The 22,541-nt window shown below is 40.5% G+C and overlaps 2 protein-coding genes across 4 annotated transcripts in view; both read right to left on the bottom strand.

Moving 5' to 3' along the window:
- Window positions 1-14,382, bottom strand: part of LOC110954644 (dihydropyridine-sensitive L-type skeletal muscle calcium channel subunit alpha-1) — a 33,181-nt gene extending 18,799 nt beyond the window's left edge. Inside the window, exons 1-26 of one of the 2 annotated variants that reach the window (XM_051949787.1) lie at window positions 12,252-14,382; window positions 10,749-10,854; window positions 8,194-8,333; window positions 7,865-7,998; window positions 7,210-7,362; window positions 6,912-7,117; window positions 6,691-6,794; window positions 6,439-6,584; window positions 6,280-6,361; window positions 6,030-6,190; window positions 5,701-5,926; window positions 5,415-5,622; window positions 5,202-5,322; window positions 4,994-5,108; window positions 4,806-4,905; window positions 4,634-4,703; window positions 4,165-4,297; window positions 3,911-4,040; window positions 3,759-3,818; window positions 2,412-2,518; window positions 2,206-2,293; window positions 1,478-1,585; window positions 1,288-1,340; window positions 1,051-1,197; window positions 639-840; window positions 376-534 (exon numbers count right to left, since the gene is read on the bottom strand). In XM_051949787.1, coding sequence (XP_051805747.1) covers window positions 376-534; window positions 639-840; window positions 1,051-1,197; window positions 1,288-1,340; window positions 1,478-1,585; window positions 2,206-2,293; window positions 2,412-2,518; window positions 3,759-3,818; window positions 3,911-4,040; window positions 4,165-4,297; window positions 4,634-4,703; window positions 4,806-4,905; window positions 4,994-5,108; window positions 5,202-5,322; window positions 5,415-5,622; window positions 5,701-5,926; window positions 6,030-6,190; window positions 6,280-6,361; window positions 6,439-6,584; window positions 6,691-6,794; window positions 6,912-7,117; window positions 7,210-7,362; window positions 7,865-7,998; window positions 8,194-8,333; window positions 10,749-10,854; window positions 12,252-12,436 — 3,444 coding nt within the window. In that variant the 5' untranslated portion in view covers window positions 12,437-14,382. The remainder of the gene's footprint in view (window positions 1-375; window positions 535-638; window positions 841-1,050; window positions 1,198-1,287; window positions 1,341-1,477; window positions 1,586-2,205; window positions 2,294-2,411; window positions 2,519-3,758; window positions 3,819-3,910; window positions 4,041-4,164; window positions 4,298-4,633; window positions 4,704-4,805; window positions 4,906-4,993; window positions 5,109-5,201; window positions 5,323-5,414; window positions 5,623-5,700; window positions 5,927-6,029; window positions 6,191-6,279; window positions 6,362-6,438; window positions 6,585-6,690; window positions 6,795-6,911; window positions 7,118-7,209; window positions 7,363-7,864; window positions 7,999-8,193; window positions 8,334-10,748; window positions 10,855-12,251) is intronic. The other variant, XM_051949788.1, reaches the window with a different exon arrangement.
- A 2,172-nt stretch (window positions 14,383-16,554) lies between these two features.
- Window positions 16,555-22,309, bottom strand: tmem9 (transmembrane protein 9). 2 transcript variants are annotated; one of them, XM_051949789.1, is made up of 6 exons: window positions 22,137-22,309; window positions 21,862-21,997; window positions 20,476-20,567; window positions 20,267-20,375; window positions 18,665-18,795; window positions 16,555-18,565 (listed from the first exon to the last, which is right to left on the bottom strand). In XM_051949789.1, the coding sequence occupies exons 2-6, from the start codon at window positions 21,952-21,954 to the stop codon at window positions 18,418-18,420; spliced, it is 573 nt and encodes a 190-aa protein (XP_051805749.1). In that variant the 5' UTR covers window positions 21,955-21,997; window positions 22,137-22,309; the 3' UTR covers window positions 16,555-18,417. The 2 variants fall into 2 exon arrangements, with proteins under 2 accessions (XP_051805749.1, XP_022054956.1); XM_022199264.2 differs by having other exon boundaries at window positions 16,555-18,558; window positions 18,664-18,795; window positions 22,137-22,307.
- Window positions 22,310-22,541: the final 232 nt, after the last annotated feature.

The raw sequence follows: 22,541 nt of genomic DNA, 5'->3' as shown, positions 1-22,541 counted from the left end.
TCTGGCATTTATGGTCTCCTAATTTGGCCCATAATTCATTATTCTGGGATTTGCAGTAGAATAGAATAGAAATATTGGAAGGCTTCACTACCACAAAACAAATAAATAAGAAAAAAATACCAAAATACAAAATACCCAGTGAAGACTAAAATGTACTGTAAACTGTCCTGTAAAGTTGTTATGTCCCATTATTAAAATACTGTTTCAAACTGTAAAGTACTTTATTAAATGCTGCTAAACCCTTGTAATTCAGGGCACAGAATCAGCTCACAGCAGCATCTAAAGATACTGCACAAAGACACTCGATATTATCTGTCAGGACCCTCTGTACAATCTCAGTGTTTTCAGGTTGCAACGTGACCTTAATTTACATACCTGCATCCCCAGACACAAGGTGTTGAGCATAATTAGGAAGAACATTAGGTACTCAAAGTAGCAGGAGGTGACAATGTACCAGACCCTGTACTGGTAGGGATTTTTGGGGATGTAGCACCTCAGAGGACGAGCCTTTAGAGCGTACTGCACACACTGACGCTGAGGGGACCCAGAACAGACACAATGAGAATTAGTTAATTTATCCAACAGTATCAATCTGATTTGTGCCAAGACTGACTGCACTTTCAGTTTTGTATGTGTACCTGGTTCTTGTCCAGCTCACAGTTCTTATACTCCTCTTCGCCCTGCTCCTGGAAGGTGACAATCACGAAGCCCACAAAGATGTTCATCATGAAGAAGGCTATGAGGATGATGTAGATGATGAAGAAGATCGACACGTCGACTCGGTTGTTGAACACCGGACCCATATCTTCTTCGTCTGAATCTATGGCCCTGTACAGGAGCCTGGAGAAGAATGAGAAATGAGAGAAAATCGGCAGAGCAAAGATTAGAGCTCACAAATACAATAAGGCTAATTTGGACAGACTCCAGGGGATGGAATTACTTCCAATGCAATAACCACCTAACCTGATATCCTGAGGTCTAACTCAATCAAACAGATAACATCCTATTAGAAGATACAATTTCTCAAATCCAAATTTATTCCGCGCTTACTTTGGCCAGCCCTCAAACGTGGAAACAGTGAACAGAGCCAACATCCCATAGAGCACGTTGTCAAAGTTGAAGTCGCTGTTGAGCCATTCTCTTTTCGCCAGCACTGTGTCTTGTAGGGAATTTTCCATGTGCTTCCAGAAGAATCCCCTGAGAGCAGACACAGTGAATAGTCGCTCTAAAATAGCAATACGGTTTTACTAAATGAAATCTATGATGTGCAAATGTTCTTTGGCTTACTGGCATTCCTCCTCAGTCATTTTGGACGGGTCTGTGCAGCTGTAGAATTTACCCTGGGAGGGAAAGGATTAGTGACGCATCTAGTACACCAGCAGCAAGGCTTCTATCCTCACTGAAGCTTAGTCTGGAAATACGACCTTCACGGTATCACACCACATGCGGCTATAAAGCGATATGTTAACAAACTTACCTTAAAGAGCTGGACTCCGATGCAGGCGAACAAGAAGTTCAGCAGCATGGTGACCAGGACGATGTTGCCGATTGTTTTGATGGCCACAAACACGCACTGAACTACATGCTGTCAACATAAATAATGACTAATTAATACTGAGTAAAGGTGCAGATTTGTGGAATCAAACAAGTTCTGTATTTAAAACAGATCTGTGGTACTTAAGCCACTGTCTGCTACTTTGTGCAGTTGCGCTCATAACTTTACATACCCGGGCTGAATTTGTAAAATATGTTTAATTCTTTAATGAAAACATGAACGATCAGAGCAAAGACATTTGTGTGAGAATAAATAACTTTGCCTGACCACTAACCCTGAATGAAAGAAGAGTTTTTCCTTGATCAAACATATTTTCTAAAAAAATGACAATATTTCACAAATTTTGCCACGGCATATAACCCTATGAGCACAACTGTACTTCTATTTCACTACATTTTAGGAGATAATATTATACTTTTTACAGCGTTACATTTATGAAACAACGAAACAACAACAACTAGAAAAGCACTTAGAGAGTGCAGTACTCCACCAGGGCTGCTCAGTTCACTAAAACGTCAAAGTTTAGACAAACTAAACTAGGACTTTTTTTCACACATTTTGGACGACATGCTAAACTATGACGCTTTAGTGATATTTGGATCACATACTAAACCTCCATCCTAGGGAAATGACTAATGCATATGTTGTACCTTCAGGCCTTTGGCTCTGTTGATGGCTCTGAGAGGCCTCAGCACCCTCAACACCCTGAGAATCTTCACCACAGAAATGGCACTGGACCTGCAGACATCACATGACAAAAAGTAACCTTGATGTGCAATTCTAAGCAAATAGCACAATTAATGATAATGCTAATATTTTACATCTAATTTTGTGAAAATATAAAATATAAACTCACTCCATCCCCATAGACAGGAGAGACACTGTGACCACAATCAGATCCAGGATGTTAAAAGAGTTACGGCAGAAAGAGCCTTCGTGCATAAATGCTCCGTACACGGTCATCTGCCAATAAAATTTAGCACAGTCATACACAGAATAATTCAGTTCAATTCAATTTTATTAACATAGCGCCAATTACAAGTCAAATTGTCTCAAGATGCTTTGCAGAACCCATATGCTTGGTGAATCAGAAGGAACTGTGCTTAGGTTTAAAACATTAAATAGAGTTTTTCTCAAATAAAATACCCTGTTAGAGCTTCTCAAATGTGAGCATTTGCTGCTTTTCAATCTCAAAAAATCTTGAATTGAATATCTCTGGGCTTTGGGATATTGGTTGGACAAACCAGCACATCTGAAGACATCACCTTGAACTCCAAATTCTAAGTCAGTTATTTCAGAAAATATCTGATTGCTTAACCGATCACGATGAAAACTGTTAGCTACAGGCCCCATGCTGAAAATACCAGAAACTTACTCTTCCACCACGGTGAAAGCCGAAGTGGAGGTATCACCAAGGTTACACAAAAACTATACGGGCAAATTTCATGATAGCTGGTTAAGGTGAAAGTGGAGTATTAGCACCCGTTACATTTTGGTGTGGAAGGATGTTAGCGGTGGATCGTAAAGGTGGCAGGAACTTCATAGATCTGCACATTCTAAAGAAAGCTATAATGTAGGTTTATATTTGAGGCAGAAAATGTTTAACTTTATGGAAAAAAACAAATGTGCCATTTTCATATGTGGACATTTTGGATTTTTAGGGGTTTACTCAAAGACCGGAGTGGGGCTTAAAATTGTGAGATATGGAACTGCCATGATGACGGATGTGCTCTCTGAATGTCTTTCTAGTTTCTATCAGTATTTACAGTCAGATCAATAAATATTGGATTTACAATTCAGCAGGACAATAACTACTGTCATTGTGAGTTAGGTCATTGACTCATTCAGCTGTCTCTCATAATTGAATATGTAATCTCAGTTCATCAATCTGAGTGGAAAACATGTGCACCCTGAAAAAAAACCATTCTCATTGTGATCCTAGATGCTTCTCTCTCACGTAGAACATTTTAGAGGCCTGTGATTTTCATAATGTTGAAGAATAACATCAGATAAACAAAGGACATGCTTGTTTTTTATGGCAGAAAAATGTCACCTTTGAAAAATAAAAAGCTAAAATATACCTGTCATCAGTCTAAGCTAGTACTTAGTATTAGCCAGTATCCGTCTCAAAGAACCAAATCAGTGCCCCTCAAAACAAAACATTACATGAAATACGCAGTGGATTACATGTCATTGAACCTACCTTCAGCACAATCTCAATGGTGAACACGGTGGTGAAGACAATGTCAGCGTAGGCCAAGATCTAAGAAGAGCACAGACAGAACAGGCTGCTATCAGTTGTGGCCTTATGTCAACAGGGACAGTCTAATATGTTGGCCTGAACCTGGTGGTCACCTGGTTTCTGTAGGATTTTGGATCAATGGGATCCTCAGCTGCCAGTGAGATGGAGGACAGCAGGATGAACAGGAGGATTAAGTTGGTGAAGGACGAAGCATTGATGATCTTGTAGCACAGCTTACGGAACCTGTACAAAAGTTACCAGCCGAATGTGAGCGCACACAGGCATGAGTATTAACTTGCATGATTTCTTACGATATATATATATATTTCTAGGTTGTGTTTTTGCACAGTAACTGTCAGATTCCTACTTGTTCTGAGGACCAAAAATGAAAAAGGAGCTGGCTTCAGGCAAAGGAACTGCCTCTTCCTTCAGCTGCAGGTCGGCCATCGGTCGGGGCCGAGGGCTGATGGGGATTTCAGGCTCTTCCTCCTCATCATCACCTATGATGCAGAAAAAATGGCTCAGAACTTTAAAGTCCATGGGTATTAAAATAAAAACCTAAGACCCAGGAAAAATCTCCCAGTGCTGAATCATGTGCTGGGCTTTATATGGTTGCCACCAGAGGGGTGTGAAAATAGCTTTAGACCGCTATAATCACAGCTCAGGGAATCAGCTGAGTCTAACAGTGAAGAGGGGTTTCTATCCTTGTGCTGTAACTTAGCCAAGACGGTGTAATGAATACAGACGCCTGGAATTAGTGACCTCCTTCTGCTACAACTACACCGCTGAGATATGTGGCAGTCCAAGATGCATGAAAGAACACTTTTTTTGTTTACCGGGGAAGTCAGCAGGTGGAAAGGGATCTTTCACTTCATTGACATTGGACTCAAATTCATCGATTTTAAGCTGGAAAAAAAAAAAAAAAAGATACATGGGAATTATAAACCCTCCTTGTGAATAAATCATTGTGAAGAGTCGATGTGATATGATACTAGCAACAACACTAACCTTGGCTGTGGTGGGCATGCCCTCCATCTTGGCTCTCTGCTCTGCCAGTTTCTTAGCTATCCTCTCTCTCTCCTCATCAGTCTTCTCAGGCATTTTGGACCTGAAGGGCAAGAGAAGATAAAATTTATCAACGCATATACAGAGTAGATCCTCTCACCTGGGGTTAAAGTTTGGTGTTTTTTATCCACCTCAGTAGCTTCCTCCTCATCTTCTCTTCTGCCTTTTCTTTCTGAGCTGAAGTCAGACTCTCAGCTTCTGCCAGGTTGTCAACGGCGATGGCCAAGAATACGTTGAGGAGGATATCTGGTTGCATTGAGCTCAGGAAAACAAGAACCGTTGTTGTGAACATTATTGCCATCAGTACAATTTTTTAAATCCAAGATGCATGAAGGATACAGTTTCCACAAACAAACAGGACAATAAAGTAGATGGAAACGAGGATGCCGGGGATCACAGGCCCTCCGTAGGCCATGATGCCATTATACATGATGCTGGTCCAGTCCTCTCCTGTGAGGATCTGGGAGACAGTTGAGGGTTAAAATGCAACTGTTGATCGGTCATTGTTAAGAGTTTAAAACAGAGTGTCTGTTGATAATACTGTTGCCTCACCTGAAACACGCTAATCAAGGCTTGAGGGAAGTTGTCAAAGTTGCTACGTCTGGGTCGGTGGTCGTCGAAGTTGAATTTCCCCCCAAACACTTGCATGCCCAGGAGTGAGAAGATGACGATGAAGAGGAAGAGGAGGAGGAGCAGGGAGGCGATGGAGCGAACGGAGTTGAGGAGGGAGGCCACAAGATTGCTTAGAGACTTCCAGTACCTGCAAAACAGTAAACAAAATGACACTACAATCCTTTAAAACTGATGCAGCATGACAATTTATGGGGACTAGACTTACTTGGTGACTTTGAGAATCCTCAGCAGCCGGATACACCTGAGAACAGAGAAACCTAAAGGAGTCACAGCCCCCGCAGACAGCAGGATCATCTCCAGGATGCCGCAGAGCACCACAAAGAAGTCGAAACGGTTAAACAGAGACATGAAATATGCTCTCGGTCCCAGGGCATACATCTTCACAAACATCTCGATGACAAACAGCACCAGCAGCACACGACTGGCCACATCTGTCGAAGTGAGAGAGGAGACAGACAAATGACTAAAACTGTAAGGAATGGGATTTATGCAAAAAAATGAATTCTTCATGTTTGAATGTGTGGTTCCATCCACCTTGCAGGGCGGTCAGCTGGACAGACTGGTGGTGGTGCTCTGTGGCTATGGTCAGAGTGTTGAGGAAGACGAGGAACATCACCACCCAGTAGAAGGTCTTGGTTTTCACATACACCAGGCACTTCATCCTAAAGAAACGGTTCCAGCGGCGGCCCAGGCGGCTAAACACAAAGACAACCCAGGCTTACCATCCAAACTGCTGTCGATATTACATGTCAGCATTTATACATTTCCAGAACTGCAAACTCACTAGTAGTAGATAATTCGACTTTTGCCTTCCAGGTCATAAAGACTGTCTGTGTCTGAATCTCCACTGGTCAAAGGCAGGAGACCTGGGAAGGAAACACCAATTATAAGCTGACAATGTCTCTACATGGAGTGAGGAGCTGAGGAGGTTAATCTAGCAGACCTTTGCCTTCTCTGTCAGCATCCAGGACTTCAGCGTGAGTGATCCACTCCATGTAGCCATGAAGGTCCTCATCCAGCTGCTGACGCTCTCGCAGCTTCTGGTATTCTCCACGTGACCTGGCCTTCTCTCGCTCTTTGGTGAACTCTCTGTGTGGAATGACATGTACAAGTGTGATTATCGGACTTCATGCTCATTTATGTGAAGAAGAAACACGAACCTTATACAGAGCAGAAGGAATAACAGCAGTCTTACCCACTGAGCACACCAAGAACCAGATTGAGCACAAAGAAGGAGCCCAACAGAATGAGAGGTACAAAATAGAGCCACGGCCATTCATTTCCTATGGCATCATTAACCTGACAGACAGAAAGAAAACAATGAATTCTTCTTTACACTATCATGCTGTGAACAATTAAGGTCAAAACTGTAGACTACTGTAGAGATATTGGTGTAATATTCAAGCAGCTACCGACCCAGTAGAGCACTTTGGTCCATCCCTCCATGGTGATACACTGGTAGACGGTCAGCATGGCAAAGCCGATGTTATCAAAGTGGGTGATGCCGTTGTTTGGACCTTCCCATCCAGGCCGGCACTCAGAGCCGTTGATTATGCAGCGGCGTCCGTTACCAGCCTGAGCGCAGGGAGCTGGCAGCTCACCTTCTGCAGTGGCATAGATGTCTGCAAGGCCACAGGAAACAGGTAAATAATGCAACTTCACATAAAAGCCCAAATGCAAGAATGAAAGTCCGATTGTGTACTTCTATACGCACTTGTGTCAGTGTAATAGCAGGTCTTATGCATTTTGCACTTAAACAGCTCCAGACCCATGATGGCATAGATAGTGACCAGTAAGAAGACCAGCAGGGCGATGTGCAGCAGAGGCAGCATGGCTTTGAGGATGGAGTTCATCACCACCTGTAGACCTGAAAAGCAGCAGTAAAACCAAACAAAATCACAAAATCTCAGTGCTGTCCTTCTTAATAACAATAATGGATTACATTTATATAGCACTTTTCTATTAAGGCATACTCAAGGCACATACCATGGATCCATTATTCATTCACTCACACATTCTCACTCTGGTGGTGGTAAGCTACACTTGTAGCCACAGCTGCCCTGGGGCAGACTAACGGAAGTGTGGCTGCCAATCCGCGCCTACTGCCCATCTGACCACCACCAACATTCACACACCAGTGTGAGTAGCCGCACTGGAGGCAAGGTGGGTTAAGTGTCTTGCCCAAGGACACAACAGCACACGACTAGGTCAGAGCGGGAATCACACCGCCAACCCTTTGATCATTGGACGACCCGCTCTACCACCTGAGCCACAGCCGCCCAACATATAATGTAAAGGACATCCAGTGGATCAACATGATTACACAGAAACGGTGTTTCTCTGCAGCACGTGTGGATTAAAGCTCTTACTGGGGACTCCAGAAACAAGACGAAGGGGTCGCAGGACTCTGAAGGCTCTCAGCGCCTTCATGTCAAACCCTCCACCCTTCTCCAAGGGCACTCCTGCTATCTTGTTTATGGTATCCAAAGCAAAGGTGAACAGACTGCAGGGAAGAATGACACAGCCATGAGTGTCTCCCCCTAGAAACGTACGGCTTTAATACAAAATAGTAACATATGTATTCCAGTTTTGCTACAGTATGTTTAACTATAAAAAATAAAGTATCAGAGTCTGTTCAAATGGAAACTGTGGCGTTTGGCAACAGAGATATCCACCTGCACCTCACAGCTCATCTTACCCCATGAAGACGATGACAAAGTCCAATATGTTCCAGCAGTTCCGTAAATAGGCTCCTTCATGGAACACGAAACCATACGCTACTATCTTCAAGAAGCACTCCAACGTGAAGATGATCAGGAAAATATACTCCAGACTTTCCTGCAATAAAAAAGAAAATTGAGTTTTTTAAAGTTCACACCACTCACATTCAATGCCCTAATTAAATACTCAATGATTTGAGTAAATTCTAACTGAGAGTAACTTAACACCAGGTTGAAAGGCATTGCTTTGCTGCTCTCTCTGGCTGAGCAGCATCTAGCAGGGATGTTTTGGGTCTTGGAGGACATTTGCACATGCTGTATGTACAACAAGAAGGGAAGTTACACCACTGGAGGTCAGCAAAGATAAGATTTTAAGAGGTGAAGTTACTCTGTGAAGCACTTGTTTAGGGGAATAACATAAGATATTAAGCAAAAAAGCTCCTGGTATTACATAAACTAGTCATCTTTGTAGCCTGTTTGCTAATTTTGATGCTAACTAGACATAATCTAACAAACTTTGAGCATATAAGTGGCTCAGGTGATTGTTGAGACAATTTAAGTCGCAAAGTAGTAAGTCAGAGAGATGTCAGCCTAACATTTAAAGGATCAAACAGATGGAAGGAAGGCTGAATAAAAGCATCTGTCCTGTGTCTGAGCTTTAATCACCAGCACCAACACACAGCTGATGAACAAGAACTGAGCATGTATCAGGCTGTCAGGACAACATGCTAATATATCACAATCTGACAGAGCTCCAAGGGAATCCAGCTAAAACCAGAACTATTGACTTCATCTGAGGCATACTGTAAACGCTATTTCTTTCGCTTTGATTCTTTTAAACAGATCCGATCAATAACATTTAGCTGAACATCCCAGCAGCGGTCACAAAGCCCCTAACCAATTAGAACCTCCAAGGCCAAAGTTGCAGCCACTGACAAGAACACATACATTAATACACTCAACAAAAATATAAACGCAACACTTTTGTTTTTGCTCCCATTTTTTTATGACATGAACTCAAAGATCTAAAACTTTTTCCACATACACAATATCACCATTTCTCTCAAATATTGTTCACAAATGTGTCTAAATCTGTGATAGTGAGCACTTCTCCTTTGCTGAGATAATCCATCCCACCTCACAGCTGTGCCATATCAAGATGCTGATTAGACACCATGATTAGTGCACAGGTGTGCCTAAGACTGCCCACAATAAAAGGCCACTACATCAAAGTTACCTGACTTCAATAAATTACAGCAACAGGGATGGTTGCATTTGTATGTTGTAGTGTGTTGATACTTATTAGATGTTCTAGTTGTGGTTTCATGAGGCAACATTTGTGGACTCTCCTGAATCCACCTGCGTCAGTAGAGTGACGCCGCCCAGGCCGACCTACTTCTAGCAGCAACGAGAGGGTGAACCATCTCTTCTTACATTTTTCACCTCTGAGGAATGGCACTGTAAGAAGTAAGACGGACTTGGGACAAGGATGGGGAGAGGGCCAAAGCAACGAAACTGAAGAGATGTAGGGTCAGAGTTGGGAATCTGATGAACTTGGCTGAGGTGGAGGTAAAATGAGCGTATATCAACAAGACTGACATAAGCTTTAACCTGGCGATGTGTAACATTCATTTACTGAATGTAAGACTATAACAGGTGCTTTATATTAACATTTTGATGAATGTCAAGCCTCTCAGAGACAGTCCAATATATGGGCACTGACAAGACGTACGGACCGTCAAAGATCCAAAAAGTATCTTTTGCTTGCTAGCTAGCTAGATACATAGATACTTTATCAATCCACTGACACACCTTGATCATCTTTTTAGCCTCTGACTTGTAATAATCTACTCAGCCTCACAGCACTGTGATGTTGAAATCTAATATTTTTTGGACACGCATCAGTAGCAACCAGGGCTCAAACGTCTGTCATCTACTTGTTTACACTACTTTAAAATGAGACACTGAATCAGCCATGCAACCATTTCCTACTCAAATTTTCTGGCACAACACTTATCAAATGATTCCATAATTGGGATTCTGAACTACTGTCTTCTTTAAAAGCCAGTTTCTTTATTCTTTATTCTTTATTCGGATCCCCATTAGCTACCACTGTCGTGGTCGCTAAGTTTCTGATTAGAGAAGGATTAAAAAGATCCCAGGTGAAGGACAAACAAATTGTCTAATGGCATATCCCTCTGCTGACACACATGGGGCTCCAAACAAAGCACTGAGTTGTGTCTGGAGGCATTTAAATGGGACTTGGCGCTCATACCTGTGAGCAGCTGATACTCTTAGTCATGAAGTTACTGACTTTACTGGCTCAAAGCTGAAGCTGTGTCAGTAAATTAATACGACTATATTAATTTTCTAAATCCAGCTACGCACTCATCTATTGGCTGTAGTGAAATGTCGAACCTTCATAAACTAGACACAAATATCAGCATTATCTTCATCCACCAGACCACCAGGTTTCTCACAGAGACTTGTGTCCTACATCTGAGAAAGGGCTTGTGTTTACACTCATTCTTACCAAACTCGCGTTGGTGTTATTGCTGTCTTCTTCAGGCATCGGCAGGAACACAGCCAAAGCCACACAGTTTGCAAAGATGGTTAATAAGATGATGATTTCAAAGGTTCTGAACGGAGAAGCTCAGGATCAAAACAATACAGCAGGAGACCCAATAAAAAAAAGAGTCTTACAACATATAATTTACCTTAAATAATTCATAATTAAAGTAAGTGACAATGGAAGGGAGATAAATACTGTTAGGACAGAGTAAATAGTCAGTTTCTTTATCTCAGAGTCATTTTATGCATTTTATAATGTCATGTAACCAAACAAATCCAGCAGCTCTGCAACCCTGTGAACACTGCTCAGTGTCTCTAAATGCTGCCTGAAACATCATCCCTAAAACAGCCCATCGGACAGCCAGCAAAACGGTCACAGCTAATGTAATCTTGTCTGCTGCGCTGCTTCATTCTCGTCCATAGGGGGCTCCGCAAGAGAATTCCCCTGCCAGGTCAGCATCATGTCTGTGTGTGTGATGCCGTGGGACAGCTGCACAGCCCCAGAATATGACCAAACCATTTAAACACAAACTATTCATCTGGGGAAAAAATGGTTGGACATTCTATTACATGTATACTTATTCTGAAATCTGATCATGTCGATAGTTTTATGTTTTGTGAAAGTACTTAAGGAGTTTTAGTATATTTCTACTATTCTGCTCTTTTTACAGCAGTCAACACCTGGGTTGTGAACTCACATAGCAAAGTGGTTAAACTGCTGCAGTAAACGGCTCATGACCCACCTTAACATATGAATATAAATGCCAATTAAGCCATTTAACTGTACTATTTACACACATGTTTTAAAATACCAGCGTCATTGTAAAAATTTAAATTCCACATATGTGGTGCTGCAAGCGTAGAGGTGTTGTCACTGCATAGATATGATCGACTCATTCTATTCTGGATGGAAAATATGTTGGATCCAGGAATGGACATCAGGCTAAAAGCAGGAAACCCCCTATAGGAGCCATAACTTCACTCAGCAGCCTGTGTTGTGTGCTCATGGACTCCCTGTTTCTCAGAGCAACTATTTCCACATTTAAAGAAATAAAATAAAAAAGAGGCAATATCTTGAAATGCTTCTGTCTGCCAGAGGTGAATGGATTATCTCAGACTGGCTTCAGGTGAAAATCTGACAGCTACAAACTTGACTTTGACACAAGCCAGAAACAACAACAGTCTTAACACTTCAGGGATCGTCTTATCGCAGATTTAAAAGGGATTTAGCGTGAGCATACTTACGACAGGTTGACCACATGACTGATAATTCATTGCACTGCAGATGCATAATTTCTGTATATTCCAGCTGTCAGTGTTGTTAACTAGAGCTGTATAATAACTGAGGTATCTTACATATTAAATATCCAAGAGTAAAACCTATTTAATGTACATATTCTTAAGCCTGCTGACTAATACAAACACAATAATCTGAGTGTGTGTGAAGATGAGATTTAAAGGATACTTCCACTCCACAATGTTGATGCAGGCCTTGCGGAAGGGGTTTTTGAGGGTGAAGAGGAAGAGGGATCTTGCGGGTCGAGGGTTTCCTCCCGTGGCCTGTAACTTCTTCAGCTTCTCCCTCTGCTTCCTCTTCAGCTCCTCTTCGTTCATGATGACCGGCTTGGCCGCATCTGCGTTGGCCGCCATCGTGATGCCTCCACCTGAGACGAGCTCCCAATCCCACAGAAATGTGACGTTTCACCGTAAAATCCCAAACTCGGGTGCAGTAGAACTCCGCTTTGTGAAGGCCTCTTGGTTATCCAGCGTGGGGTCCCCCGCCGCCCGTTCTCTCCCCTCTTCTCCCTCTGACTCCGTCCCCTACAGGCCTCTGCTCCTGGCTGAGGGCCTCTGACAGAAAAAGTCCACCTCGGCAGGGGGAAAAACAGGAGCCCAGAGTGGCTGGAGGAGCAGTTGGCCCTGCTAAAGTTTAAATTTAGATTGTGAACCAGCAGCAGGCCATGCTTGGGGATGGGTATGAGGGTGGGTGTAAGGGGGGTGTAAGGTGGAAGACGGGAGTAGATGTGATCAAGAGGGGGTTGGGGCAGGGCAGCAGAGGGAGATGAAAGCATGGAGAAGGAGAGAGACACTGTTTGGGGAGGGAGGGTCCTGCAGCAGAAGATCAGCGCTAGCCTGAACCTGCACTGCCTTTCAAAACAGCTGCTGGACTCAATGGAGCTGAACCCTAAACTGTAAACAAAACGGGGAAAAAAAGAGTGAGCAGAGAAAGGAACGATTAAGAGCTCATGTCATGCAAAGAACTTAGAGCTGAGTGATGAAGTCAGCAACATGTAGTTCAATCCTCCCTAATTTAGAAGTTATTATCAGTATGTAGACATTTAAGAAAAGATTTATAACGCATGTATAAACACTGTCCACCTGAGGGTATTGATCGATAAAGTGGAGGCAGGAATGTGAACATAATAAAGATGATATAATTTAAAAAATGCTTTCAAGTCTTCATGGTAAAGGTTGTAATTGTTGACAAATACTGTAAATTAATTAACACCTGAAGATGTTTAAGTACAACCACATTCTAGTGCTGTAACTCATTTAATAAATGTTTATATGGGTGTACAAATGATAAAGAAGCCATTAAAATAAAGTGTTAATGACATGTTCAACAATATAAACTGTTGTGCTGTTTAAATCAGATTATTTCAGATTTTTATTTATGTAACCTTAAATCTTTAAAAAACTTTGTCATATTTGCTCCAAATTATTCATTTCAACCACAGAATTTACTAAATGACTGTAAAATGTGCTCATATGTTTGTTAATTGAAAACCAATCAGCTCATCGCTCATCCCAAAGCTCGAAAGAAATTCATAAAAGCAGTTTCACATGCGGTATTAGAATTACAAATGCTGGATAAAAAACAATCAGTTATACTTAACTGATATAAATTAAATGCTCTTTATGATTTCAAAACTACTGTATAACTGTGTGGCTGTGAACTCATATTACCCAGCGTACTCAGTAAATTTCCATGATTAACTTTGACCATGAAAATGTAATAAGTTGGTTTTTCAAGCAGCCGGTTGAACTTGGTTGCTCAGAAACTGATGACACCACTGTGAAAAAAACATCCTGTAACTCATGGTAATGTAACTTGCTTATGGCTTCTTTTCTTTGGCTTTTCAAGTCAAGTAGGTTTGTTGTTTCTGTGTGCATGTACAGTGCCCTCCACAATTATTGGCATCCCTGGTTAAGATGTGTTAAAGGCATTAAAATAAATTCAATTTTCATTGCAGAAGCAAACTCTCACACTGAAAATTATAGAAAAATGTATTATAGGAGAGGATTAGGTGCTGTTTTGCTGGCAAAAGGCAGCTGTACAAAGTATTAACATCAGTGGCGCTAATTATTGTGGCACATGTAAAAAAATTATTTCTTAACGCGATTTTTTTTCCCCCACTGAATAAATGCACTTGAATTAAAGGTTGGATTTTCCTCTTTTTTTTCATTGTGGTCCTATATTACACATGTGGACAAAATTGTTGGTACCCCTCAGTTAAAGAAGGAAAAACCCACAATTCTCACTGAAATCACTTGAAACTCACAAAAGTAACAATAAATAAAAATGTATTGAAAATTAAATAATCAAAAACAGCCATTACTTTTGAATTGTTGATTAACATAATTATTTAAAAAAACAAACTAATGAAATAGGGCTGGACAAAAATGATGGTACCTCTATAAAAGATTGAAAACTATTTGACCAGAGTGACATGATTAACTCAGGTGTGTCATTTAATTGACATCACAGGTGTTTCCAAACTCATAATCAGTCAGTCTGCCTATTTAAAGGGAGACAAGTAGTCACCCTGCTGTTTGGTGAAAAGGTGTGTACCACACTGAACATGGACAACAGAAAGCGAAGGAGAGAATTGTCCCAGGACATCCGAAAAAAAATTATAGACAAACATCTTAAAGGTAAAGGCTATAAGACCATCTCTAAACAGCTTGAAGTTCCTGTGACAACAGTGGCTCATATTATTCAGAAGTTCAAGACCCACGGGACAGTAGCCAACCTCCCTGGACGTGGCCGCAAGAGGAAAATTGATGACAAATTGAAGAGACGGATCGTTCGAATTGTATCCAAAGAGCCCAGAGCAACCTCCAAAGAAATTAAAGGTGAACTCCAAGGCCAAGGTACATCAGTGTCAGATCGCACCATTCGTCGTTGTTTGAGCCAAAGTGGACTTCATGGGAGACGACCAAGGAGGACACCACTGCTGAAAAAAACTCATAAAAAAGCCAGACTGGAATTTGCAAAAATGCATGTTGACAAGCCACAAAGCTTCTGGGAGAATGTCCTTTGGACAGATGAGACCAAACTGGAGCTTTTTGGTAAGGCACATCAACTCTATGTTCATAGACTCAAAAACCAAGCATACGAAGAAAAGAACACTGTCCCTACGGTGAAACATGGAGGAGGCTCAGTAATGTTTTGGGGCTGCTTTGCTGCATCTGGCACAGGGTGTCTTGAAAGTGTGCAAGGTACGATGAAATCTGAAGACTATCAAGGCATTCTGGAGAGAAATGTGCTGCCTAGTGTCAGAAAGCTTGGTCTCAGTCGCAGGTCATGGGTCTTCCAACAGGACAACGATCCAAAACACACAGCCAAAAACACCCAAGAATGGCTGAGAGAAAAGCGTTGGACTATTCTAAAGTGGCCTTCTATGAGCCCAGATCTGAATCCCATTGAACATATGTGGAAGGAGCTGAAACATGCCATTTGGAGAAGACACCCATCAAACCTGAGACAACTGGAGCTGTTTGCTCATGAGGAGTGGGCCAAAATACCTGTTGACAGCTGCAGAATGCTCATTGACAAATACAGAAATCGTTTAATTGCAGTGATTGCCTCAAAAGGTTGTGCAACAAAATATTAAGTTATGGGTACCATCATTTTTGTCCAGCCCTATTTCATTAGTTTTTTAAAAAAAAATAATTATGTTAATCAACAATTCAAAAGTGATGGCTGATTTTGATTATTTAATTTTCAATAAATTTTTATTTATTGTTACTTTTGTGAGTTTCAAGTGATTTCAGTGAGAATCGTGGGTTTTTCCTTCTTTAACTGAGGGGTACCAACAATTTTGTCCACGTGTGTATTTAGAAAAAAAGAGAATTCATTAGAAGCTAAAGAACACATCTTAACCAGGGGTGCCAATAATTATGGAGGGCGCTGTATATTGTATCTAGGATGGACAGTCCAGTTTGTCTATTTATAGTTCTTTTTATTGTGTATTTTGTTTTTATTTCTATTATTTTTTATCGTCTGATCATGTTTTTACTCTTCTGTACAGCATCTCGGACAACTCCAGTTGGTTTAAAGTGCTTTATAAATAAATTTGACTTGACTTTTGTGCCTGCATAAAAGCTATACTGTTTCCACACATTGTCAGTTACTTGTTCAGACTGAGCTCTGTTCATGTTGCTTAAACATTTGCTTTGACTTGAGAGATGACTGCATTCTTTTGAGTAAACAGTATTCCACTTAAGAATTTCCTTCACATAATCTTAAACATGTCAAAAGGTGACTGTTGAAAATTCCCCCAAACGCTGACATTATCCCAAATGTGAAGCTTCATTAGAAGATAAAGCAGAACCCTACTTGTCACAGCGCCGTACGCACAGAGGACCCACATGTTGCGTTCTCTGTCGCCCCCTAGTGCCCACAAACGGGAGAAATGAATCAAACAGGAACAAAGCTGCTGTAAGCACAGGGGATTTGGGAGGAATGAACAAAAATCTTGAACTCGAGAGTATTTTCTTTTTTATTTCACATCAAGCTAAACGTACTGACATGAGCAGTGCAACGCTCCAGTCGGGCTGGAGATAAATATACATACAAAACACTGACAGCAGTGATATGAAACAACACTTAAATTACCAATCAAAAAAAAATACTTCAAAGACAAACAAAAATTCCAGATGAACAAAATCCAGCAGTTCACAAAGTGCATGAGGTAATGAGAGTCAGAGTACCTTTCTTTTTCTATTACGCTTTCCCTGACAGGGAGCTTCAGTAGTCGGATACGAGGGGAATCCACAGACAGACAGTGATGCTCTTCACAGCCACGAGGCTTCCTGAAGCACATTATGAGCAGCTTTACTGATTCAGGACATTCTCCTATGGCAGAGATTAAATTCATCCAAGGATGGTTTTTGAAGCTCTGTTGCATGCCCCCGTTCCTCGTTTCTCTCTTTGCATGGAAAGTATGTCACATTAAACCGTGCAGTAAAATCGAGGAAGTAAATGTGGCCTCATGTCTACATTTCCATGTTTCAATTGTCGTAAAATTTTCACTGGTAAATTCACAATGAAAGACTCGGTTAACACAAATTCAATTCATAATCTGTTCCGTTTTACATGCAGCTGTCCTGTAAGAGACACATTTGCCATTTTAGTTTGGTGAAACTCGTTTTCCCCACACAAAGAGAGAGACAGAAAAAGGCACAGCTTGGGGCGATCTAGAAGGTAGTACAGTGGCCCCTCGCCATATCGCGGATCACTTTTCACTCTATCACAGATTTCTAAATTGTATTTGGTATCGCATAGGTTTTTTTTAAATACATTTATTATTTTAATTATTATTGCGGTAAAATAAGCTTTTGCTAAAACAATACAAAAAATACTAACTAAAACACACTAAAAGAATATTAAATCAAACTTAAATGCGTAGCGTACAGCGCTGGGCTCTGATTGGCTCAGCGACCGTAGCATCAGTCTCCTTTGTCTCCCGTGTACAGCAGCATTCAGCATCTCACCTCGTCCATACTCACCGTGCAGTACGTTCATCTCATGCTCATCAGTGCTGCACAGCTAATTCATCATCATCATCATCATTCAAGCTGTAGTAGATTCACTGGTGAGTACCCATATAGGATTTTATATGTTGTTAAAATTATGCAGGTTTAAGGGTGAAGAAAGTGTGTAAGAGCATAGGAAGTGTTTATAAGAGTGTGGGGAGGGTTTATAAAGCCTTAAAATATATAAATATATAATAAAAAAATACGACGAGGGACCGCTGTGATGTCAAAGTTTGAAAAACAACAACAAACAAATGCTAATTACCCAAAACTGAATATGACCAGATTAAACAAAGCAACAAATTACTGCTGCTGAACTAGGAAGTACGCAATGCTTGGCAATAGCGTAGGGAACATTACGCTAATTTACTGTTTCTGTGGTTCTAAATTACTCTACAAGAAAGATTACTTTATGATAACAAGTAGCTGAAAAATGATCATGAGGAAGCTTAGAAGCTATTAACAGCCACTGCAAAATACATTAGAAAAGTTCATAAGTAATAAGACATTCCAGATTCATTATGTTACAAATTGCTGAACATGACAGAGAAGATCTTCAGCATTTAAGCAAAACATGCAGTTTTTTCTACAACTGCAACTCAGCTTAAGTTGTTACATATAGTAAATGAATAAATATGAAGTATCTGCTTGTTAGATCAGGGTGTTTAAATGTTTCTTGGTGGAAATACTAACTGAGGAGGTGCAGTGCACAGCAAAGACAAAGAGGTTTGTAACAGTGCAGCTGGTGACGGTGTTTTAGCGCTGAGCCCAGGAAGGTTACCTCCTCTAAACCCGGTTCGACGAAGGGTTTAACTCAGCATCTTGTGGCGATCAAAAACAGTCTTGCGCTGCTCCTGAACCTGCTTCTTCCAGCGTTGCTGAGCTCCCTCCACCCTCTCCAGCACTGTGTTTCCTCGGGCCTGACTGCTGTCTGCCTGCGGACGCATCTCCTGGACCCACAAACACAAACCAGGAAGAGTTAAAATCAAGAACCTCACATTCCACTCAAATGAAATAAAACACATGAACTGTGTTCGGCGTGTGTGGATAGTTACCTCAGAGTCCTCCTCGTTGTGCAGTGGCTGGGTGTAGGGGTCGTGTTTGCGGATGAGGGGATCAACCAGGAGCAGAAACAGCATGTAGAGCAGCAGCGCACCCACCACAGACAAGTAAATGATGATGGTTACCTGTGATATTTGGTAAAAGTGAGAAAATTTGAAGTTACGGTGCCAGAATCAACTTCCAACAGCACAGCTTCCTGCTTGCTTCAGCTGAACATTGCAATTTAATTTTAGTATCTGCAGGGTGGGCCATAAGTTTCCAAATGTATAATGTATATTTTTTTATGTTTCAGATACCCTAGAACACATGTATCAAATTCATCTTTATTGGTAATCAAATACCGTAACCACCGTGTATTTAAATGTTTATACTGTCTTATTTCTTCCTAGGTGATGCCAGTAGAAATGAATCTTAAATCAGTTCTCTATAAACGTGGACACTACTGCACATTTTTCTCACAACTTATTGTTCTTTTGATAAAGCAGACAAACCAAAGAGGCTTCCTAATGTGTTAAATGACATTGTGTATAAGGCTCCTAAACAAATGTTGTGTACTAGCAAACAGACATTGTATATTTACAGCTATCTGTCTGTGCATCAGTCATCAGAGTTGAATGCATGTGAGCCTTCTCTTCTTCTAAAACATTCGTCTTAATAAATCACCAGTCCTGCATTACTCTGTTAGTCTACTAAGCTGTTGCTCACTTTCTTGACGAGCAGACGAACAGCTGAAGTTGTCTCTCAACAATCCTCCTAATTTAGCAAATGCTATGCAAAGACGGGATCTGACTCTGCTCTCGTTACAGCAAAGTAGCCACAGTAAACACATTAATTACCAGAAAGGACGTCACCGTCGCTATGGTTATGATCATGTTATCTAGCGCCGTGGGTCCGCTGCAAACAATTATGCATTTGCAGGGCAAAAATCTGCGGTGAAGAATGCAGGAAGTACCATAGTAACTCTTTACTTCTTTTCTGAGACAGCAAACACGACTCACAGACATTACGTAATTTTTATGTTTATCTAAGCATGTTACATCTGACTTAAATATCTTTTCTAGCCCCAATGAGATGCACCTTCATGAAATGGGATGTGCAGTCAGGCTGTGGGTGGGCGGACCTCACTTAGTAAAAGCATATTTTCTATATTATTGAAAGAGTTTGTCTACCTGAAGCACTCACATCCTTTAGTAAGTAAAATAACTAATATCAGGCAGTGGAAGTCGTGAAGATGTTAAAGTAAAGGGATGTGAACAGAATCAAGAGAATGTTTTTTGGTATTAAAAGCAAAACTTCTCCTGTTACTGTTAAAATACAGTATATTATGTCCTTAGATTATGTTCTCTCATGCATCAATGTAAAAGGAGGATTTTACTGTCGTAGTAACCCTAACCATCTCAAACCATTTACCCTTCAAAGACTCAAGAATCATCTGAATCAATAACCAGAAACTGAATCAGAATCACTGAAATAAAAGTAACAGTCAGCCTGAGCTGTCTGATAAACAATCACACTAAACCTGCTTAACCTCGTTAGCATTTAAGATTAAAGACTGAATGAGATATGCTGCCAAAGCCTAAAGAGAACCAGCGATACCTTGATGGTGTTGCTGCTCCGTTCCTCATACTTGCACTCACACAGCAGACAGTAAGCTTCCACATCATGGCCAGGAACAGGCATGGGCTCCACTACATGGAGGCAGTTACTGTGAAACGCATCAACACAGCAGCACGGTGAAATAAAAACCATTTAAGCATCACTGCTCTGTGAAGCAGAAGAACATGAGGGTAAAGGGTTGCTCTCACCAATCTTTCTGGGAGACATTTCTGTTATAGATGTGTCCGGTGATGTTTCTGTACGGAGGGCAGATACACTTGCAGCGAACATCCTCAAAGCTCTGAAATAGGCAAGAAAATTAGGCAAAAGTGGCTTCAAATTCTTGCCAACTCTTTTCTTAAGGTAAGTGATCATCCGTCTATATTGCACACAGCATTAGCCCCCTGGCAGATGCATAAAGTTCCAGTCATTCCAGTTTGACCCGTTTGTTCACTGTTTAATATATAATACAATGCCAATATACTTTATTACACATTTCCATTACATTCCCCAATAGACTAGTAATGTGCCCAGTTGTAAAGACACATTTACTTTGCTTTAGTAAAGCAACTGATCAGAAGAAACACCATCTCTACAAACCTCAGAGAAACATATTGCTCATGTCACTGCTAAAAAAAATAGATTTCATCAGCCTGACTAATTTTTAAAGAGAAAAAGAGTCTAAATTTTCTGATTACAGCTTTTTAACCTTCTAAGACCCAAGCTTTGGTTTGGTTTCCATTTTAGTTTTTTCTACTTACTTGGGATAAGGAGTAACCAATAAATATAATAACTGGATAATATCTGATTATTATGTTTATTTCATTTACATTATATATATATATATATATATATATATATATATATATATGTATGTATATATATAACTAGATTTACATTGTTATTATTATTATTATTTGTAGTAGTAGTAGAAGTAGTAATATTAGTATTATTATTAGCATTAACAATATGCCCTTTTGGGGTAAAAAAAAATATATCAAAAAACAAAAACATGTCCACATTGTGGACAGCAGGTCTTAAGAGGTTAATTGATAATATTTTCTGTTTTCTTTCTTATTCTATGGTAGAAAACTGAATAGCTTCAAATCAACATTTTTCACCAGCTTTTGACAGTTTATAGACAAAACAATGAATCAGTTATTCCAGTTAATATTCAACAGATTAATCGAAAATAAAAATAATCAATAGTTGCAGCCTTAAATTAAATTATAGGCAATATTCTCGTACATACTGTTTCCCACACTCAGGAATCAACATCATTTACAGATAAGCTTTACATTTACAATACATAAATGACTTCTTTTGCAATTCTTTTATGGGCTACACTCTTCTAAATATAACCCCAAGTTATTTTAATGCACAATTAACATTTTAATCACATTGTAGGGGCTCCAAACTCTTTTTGTCAAGTGGAAAAGTCCATTATATGAGTTGAACTGCTCCTTTAAAGCTATTTAATCAGTAAAAACAACTAGATTAGTTCCACTGTAGGACACAAAACAGATGAACAAACAGATTATCGCTCAGTTTTTGTCAGATGTTCACTTTTTGGAACAACATCTGCAGCTTTTTACCTTCGCCTGAGTAAAAACAACAGCGTCCAGCAGGAACAGAGTCACTACAGCAGCTGCAGTAAACACCCAGGATCCTCCTCTGATGGACAACATCTCCGCAAAACAGTCTGTGTGACGGCTGCAGGATTAACGAGCTCTGCAGAGACACAACAGGAAGGTTAGCAGAAGTAGCGGTTAGCTAGCTAGCAGGATAAACAGCGACACAAACGTCTCATCAGACCGGAAACATCGCAGATAAAACGGCCTCATGTTGAAACACAGGCAGCCATACTTACGTTTTAACAGTAAATATAATATCTGGGCTGTGTGGTTCATTCAGGATGCGGCAACTGGGCGCTTCTTTGCATTTAGAGGAAAGATCGCTCAGTCCATAGATATATGTATGTATATATCTATGGCTCAGTCCGTTTGGTCCTTCCTTATTCCGGTTTGTCGGTACACACGGAGAAAGGTGAAAAATGATGCGGCAGCGCCCCCTACTGGACACATCAGATACCACTTGCTCTCTACTTCCACTTGGTAGATTTTCAGTTAAACATTGGGCATTTTATTGACCATTTAGTAGCTAAAGTTAAAAAATTTATTTAGATATTTTGCATACGAGCATCAAGAAAAAATCATGCATTGTTATTGGTCTCGTAGTAAAGCTAATAAATTAATGTTTTACGTTGTTAATAAGG

Source organism: Acanthochromis polyacanthus, chromosome 6 (assembly GCF_021347895.1).
Source record: "Acanthochromis polyacanthus isolate Apoly-LR-REF ecotype Palm Island chromosome 6, KAUST_Apoly_ChrSc, whole genome shotgun sequence".
In the NCBI taxonomy this organism is placed as follows: domain Eukaryota; kingdom Metazoa; phylum Chordata; class Actinopteri; family Pomacentridae; genus Acanthochromis; species Acanthochromis polyacanthus.
The sequence above is the reverse complement of the archived record's forward strand: the minus strand, read 5'-3'. Positions and strand labels throughout refer to the sequence as shown.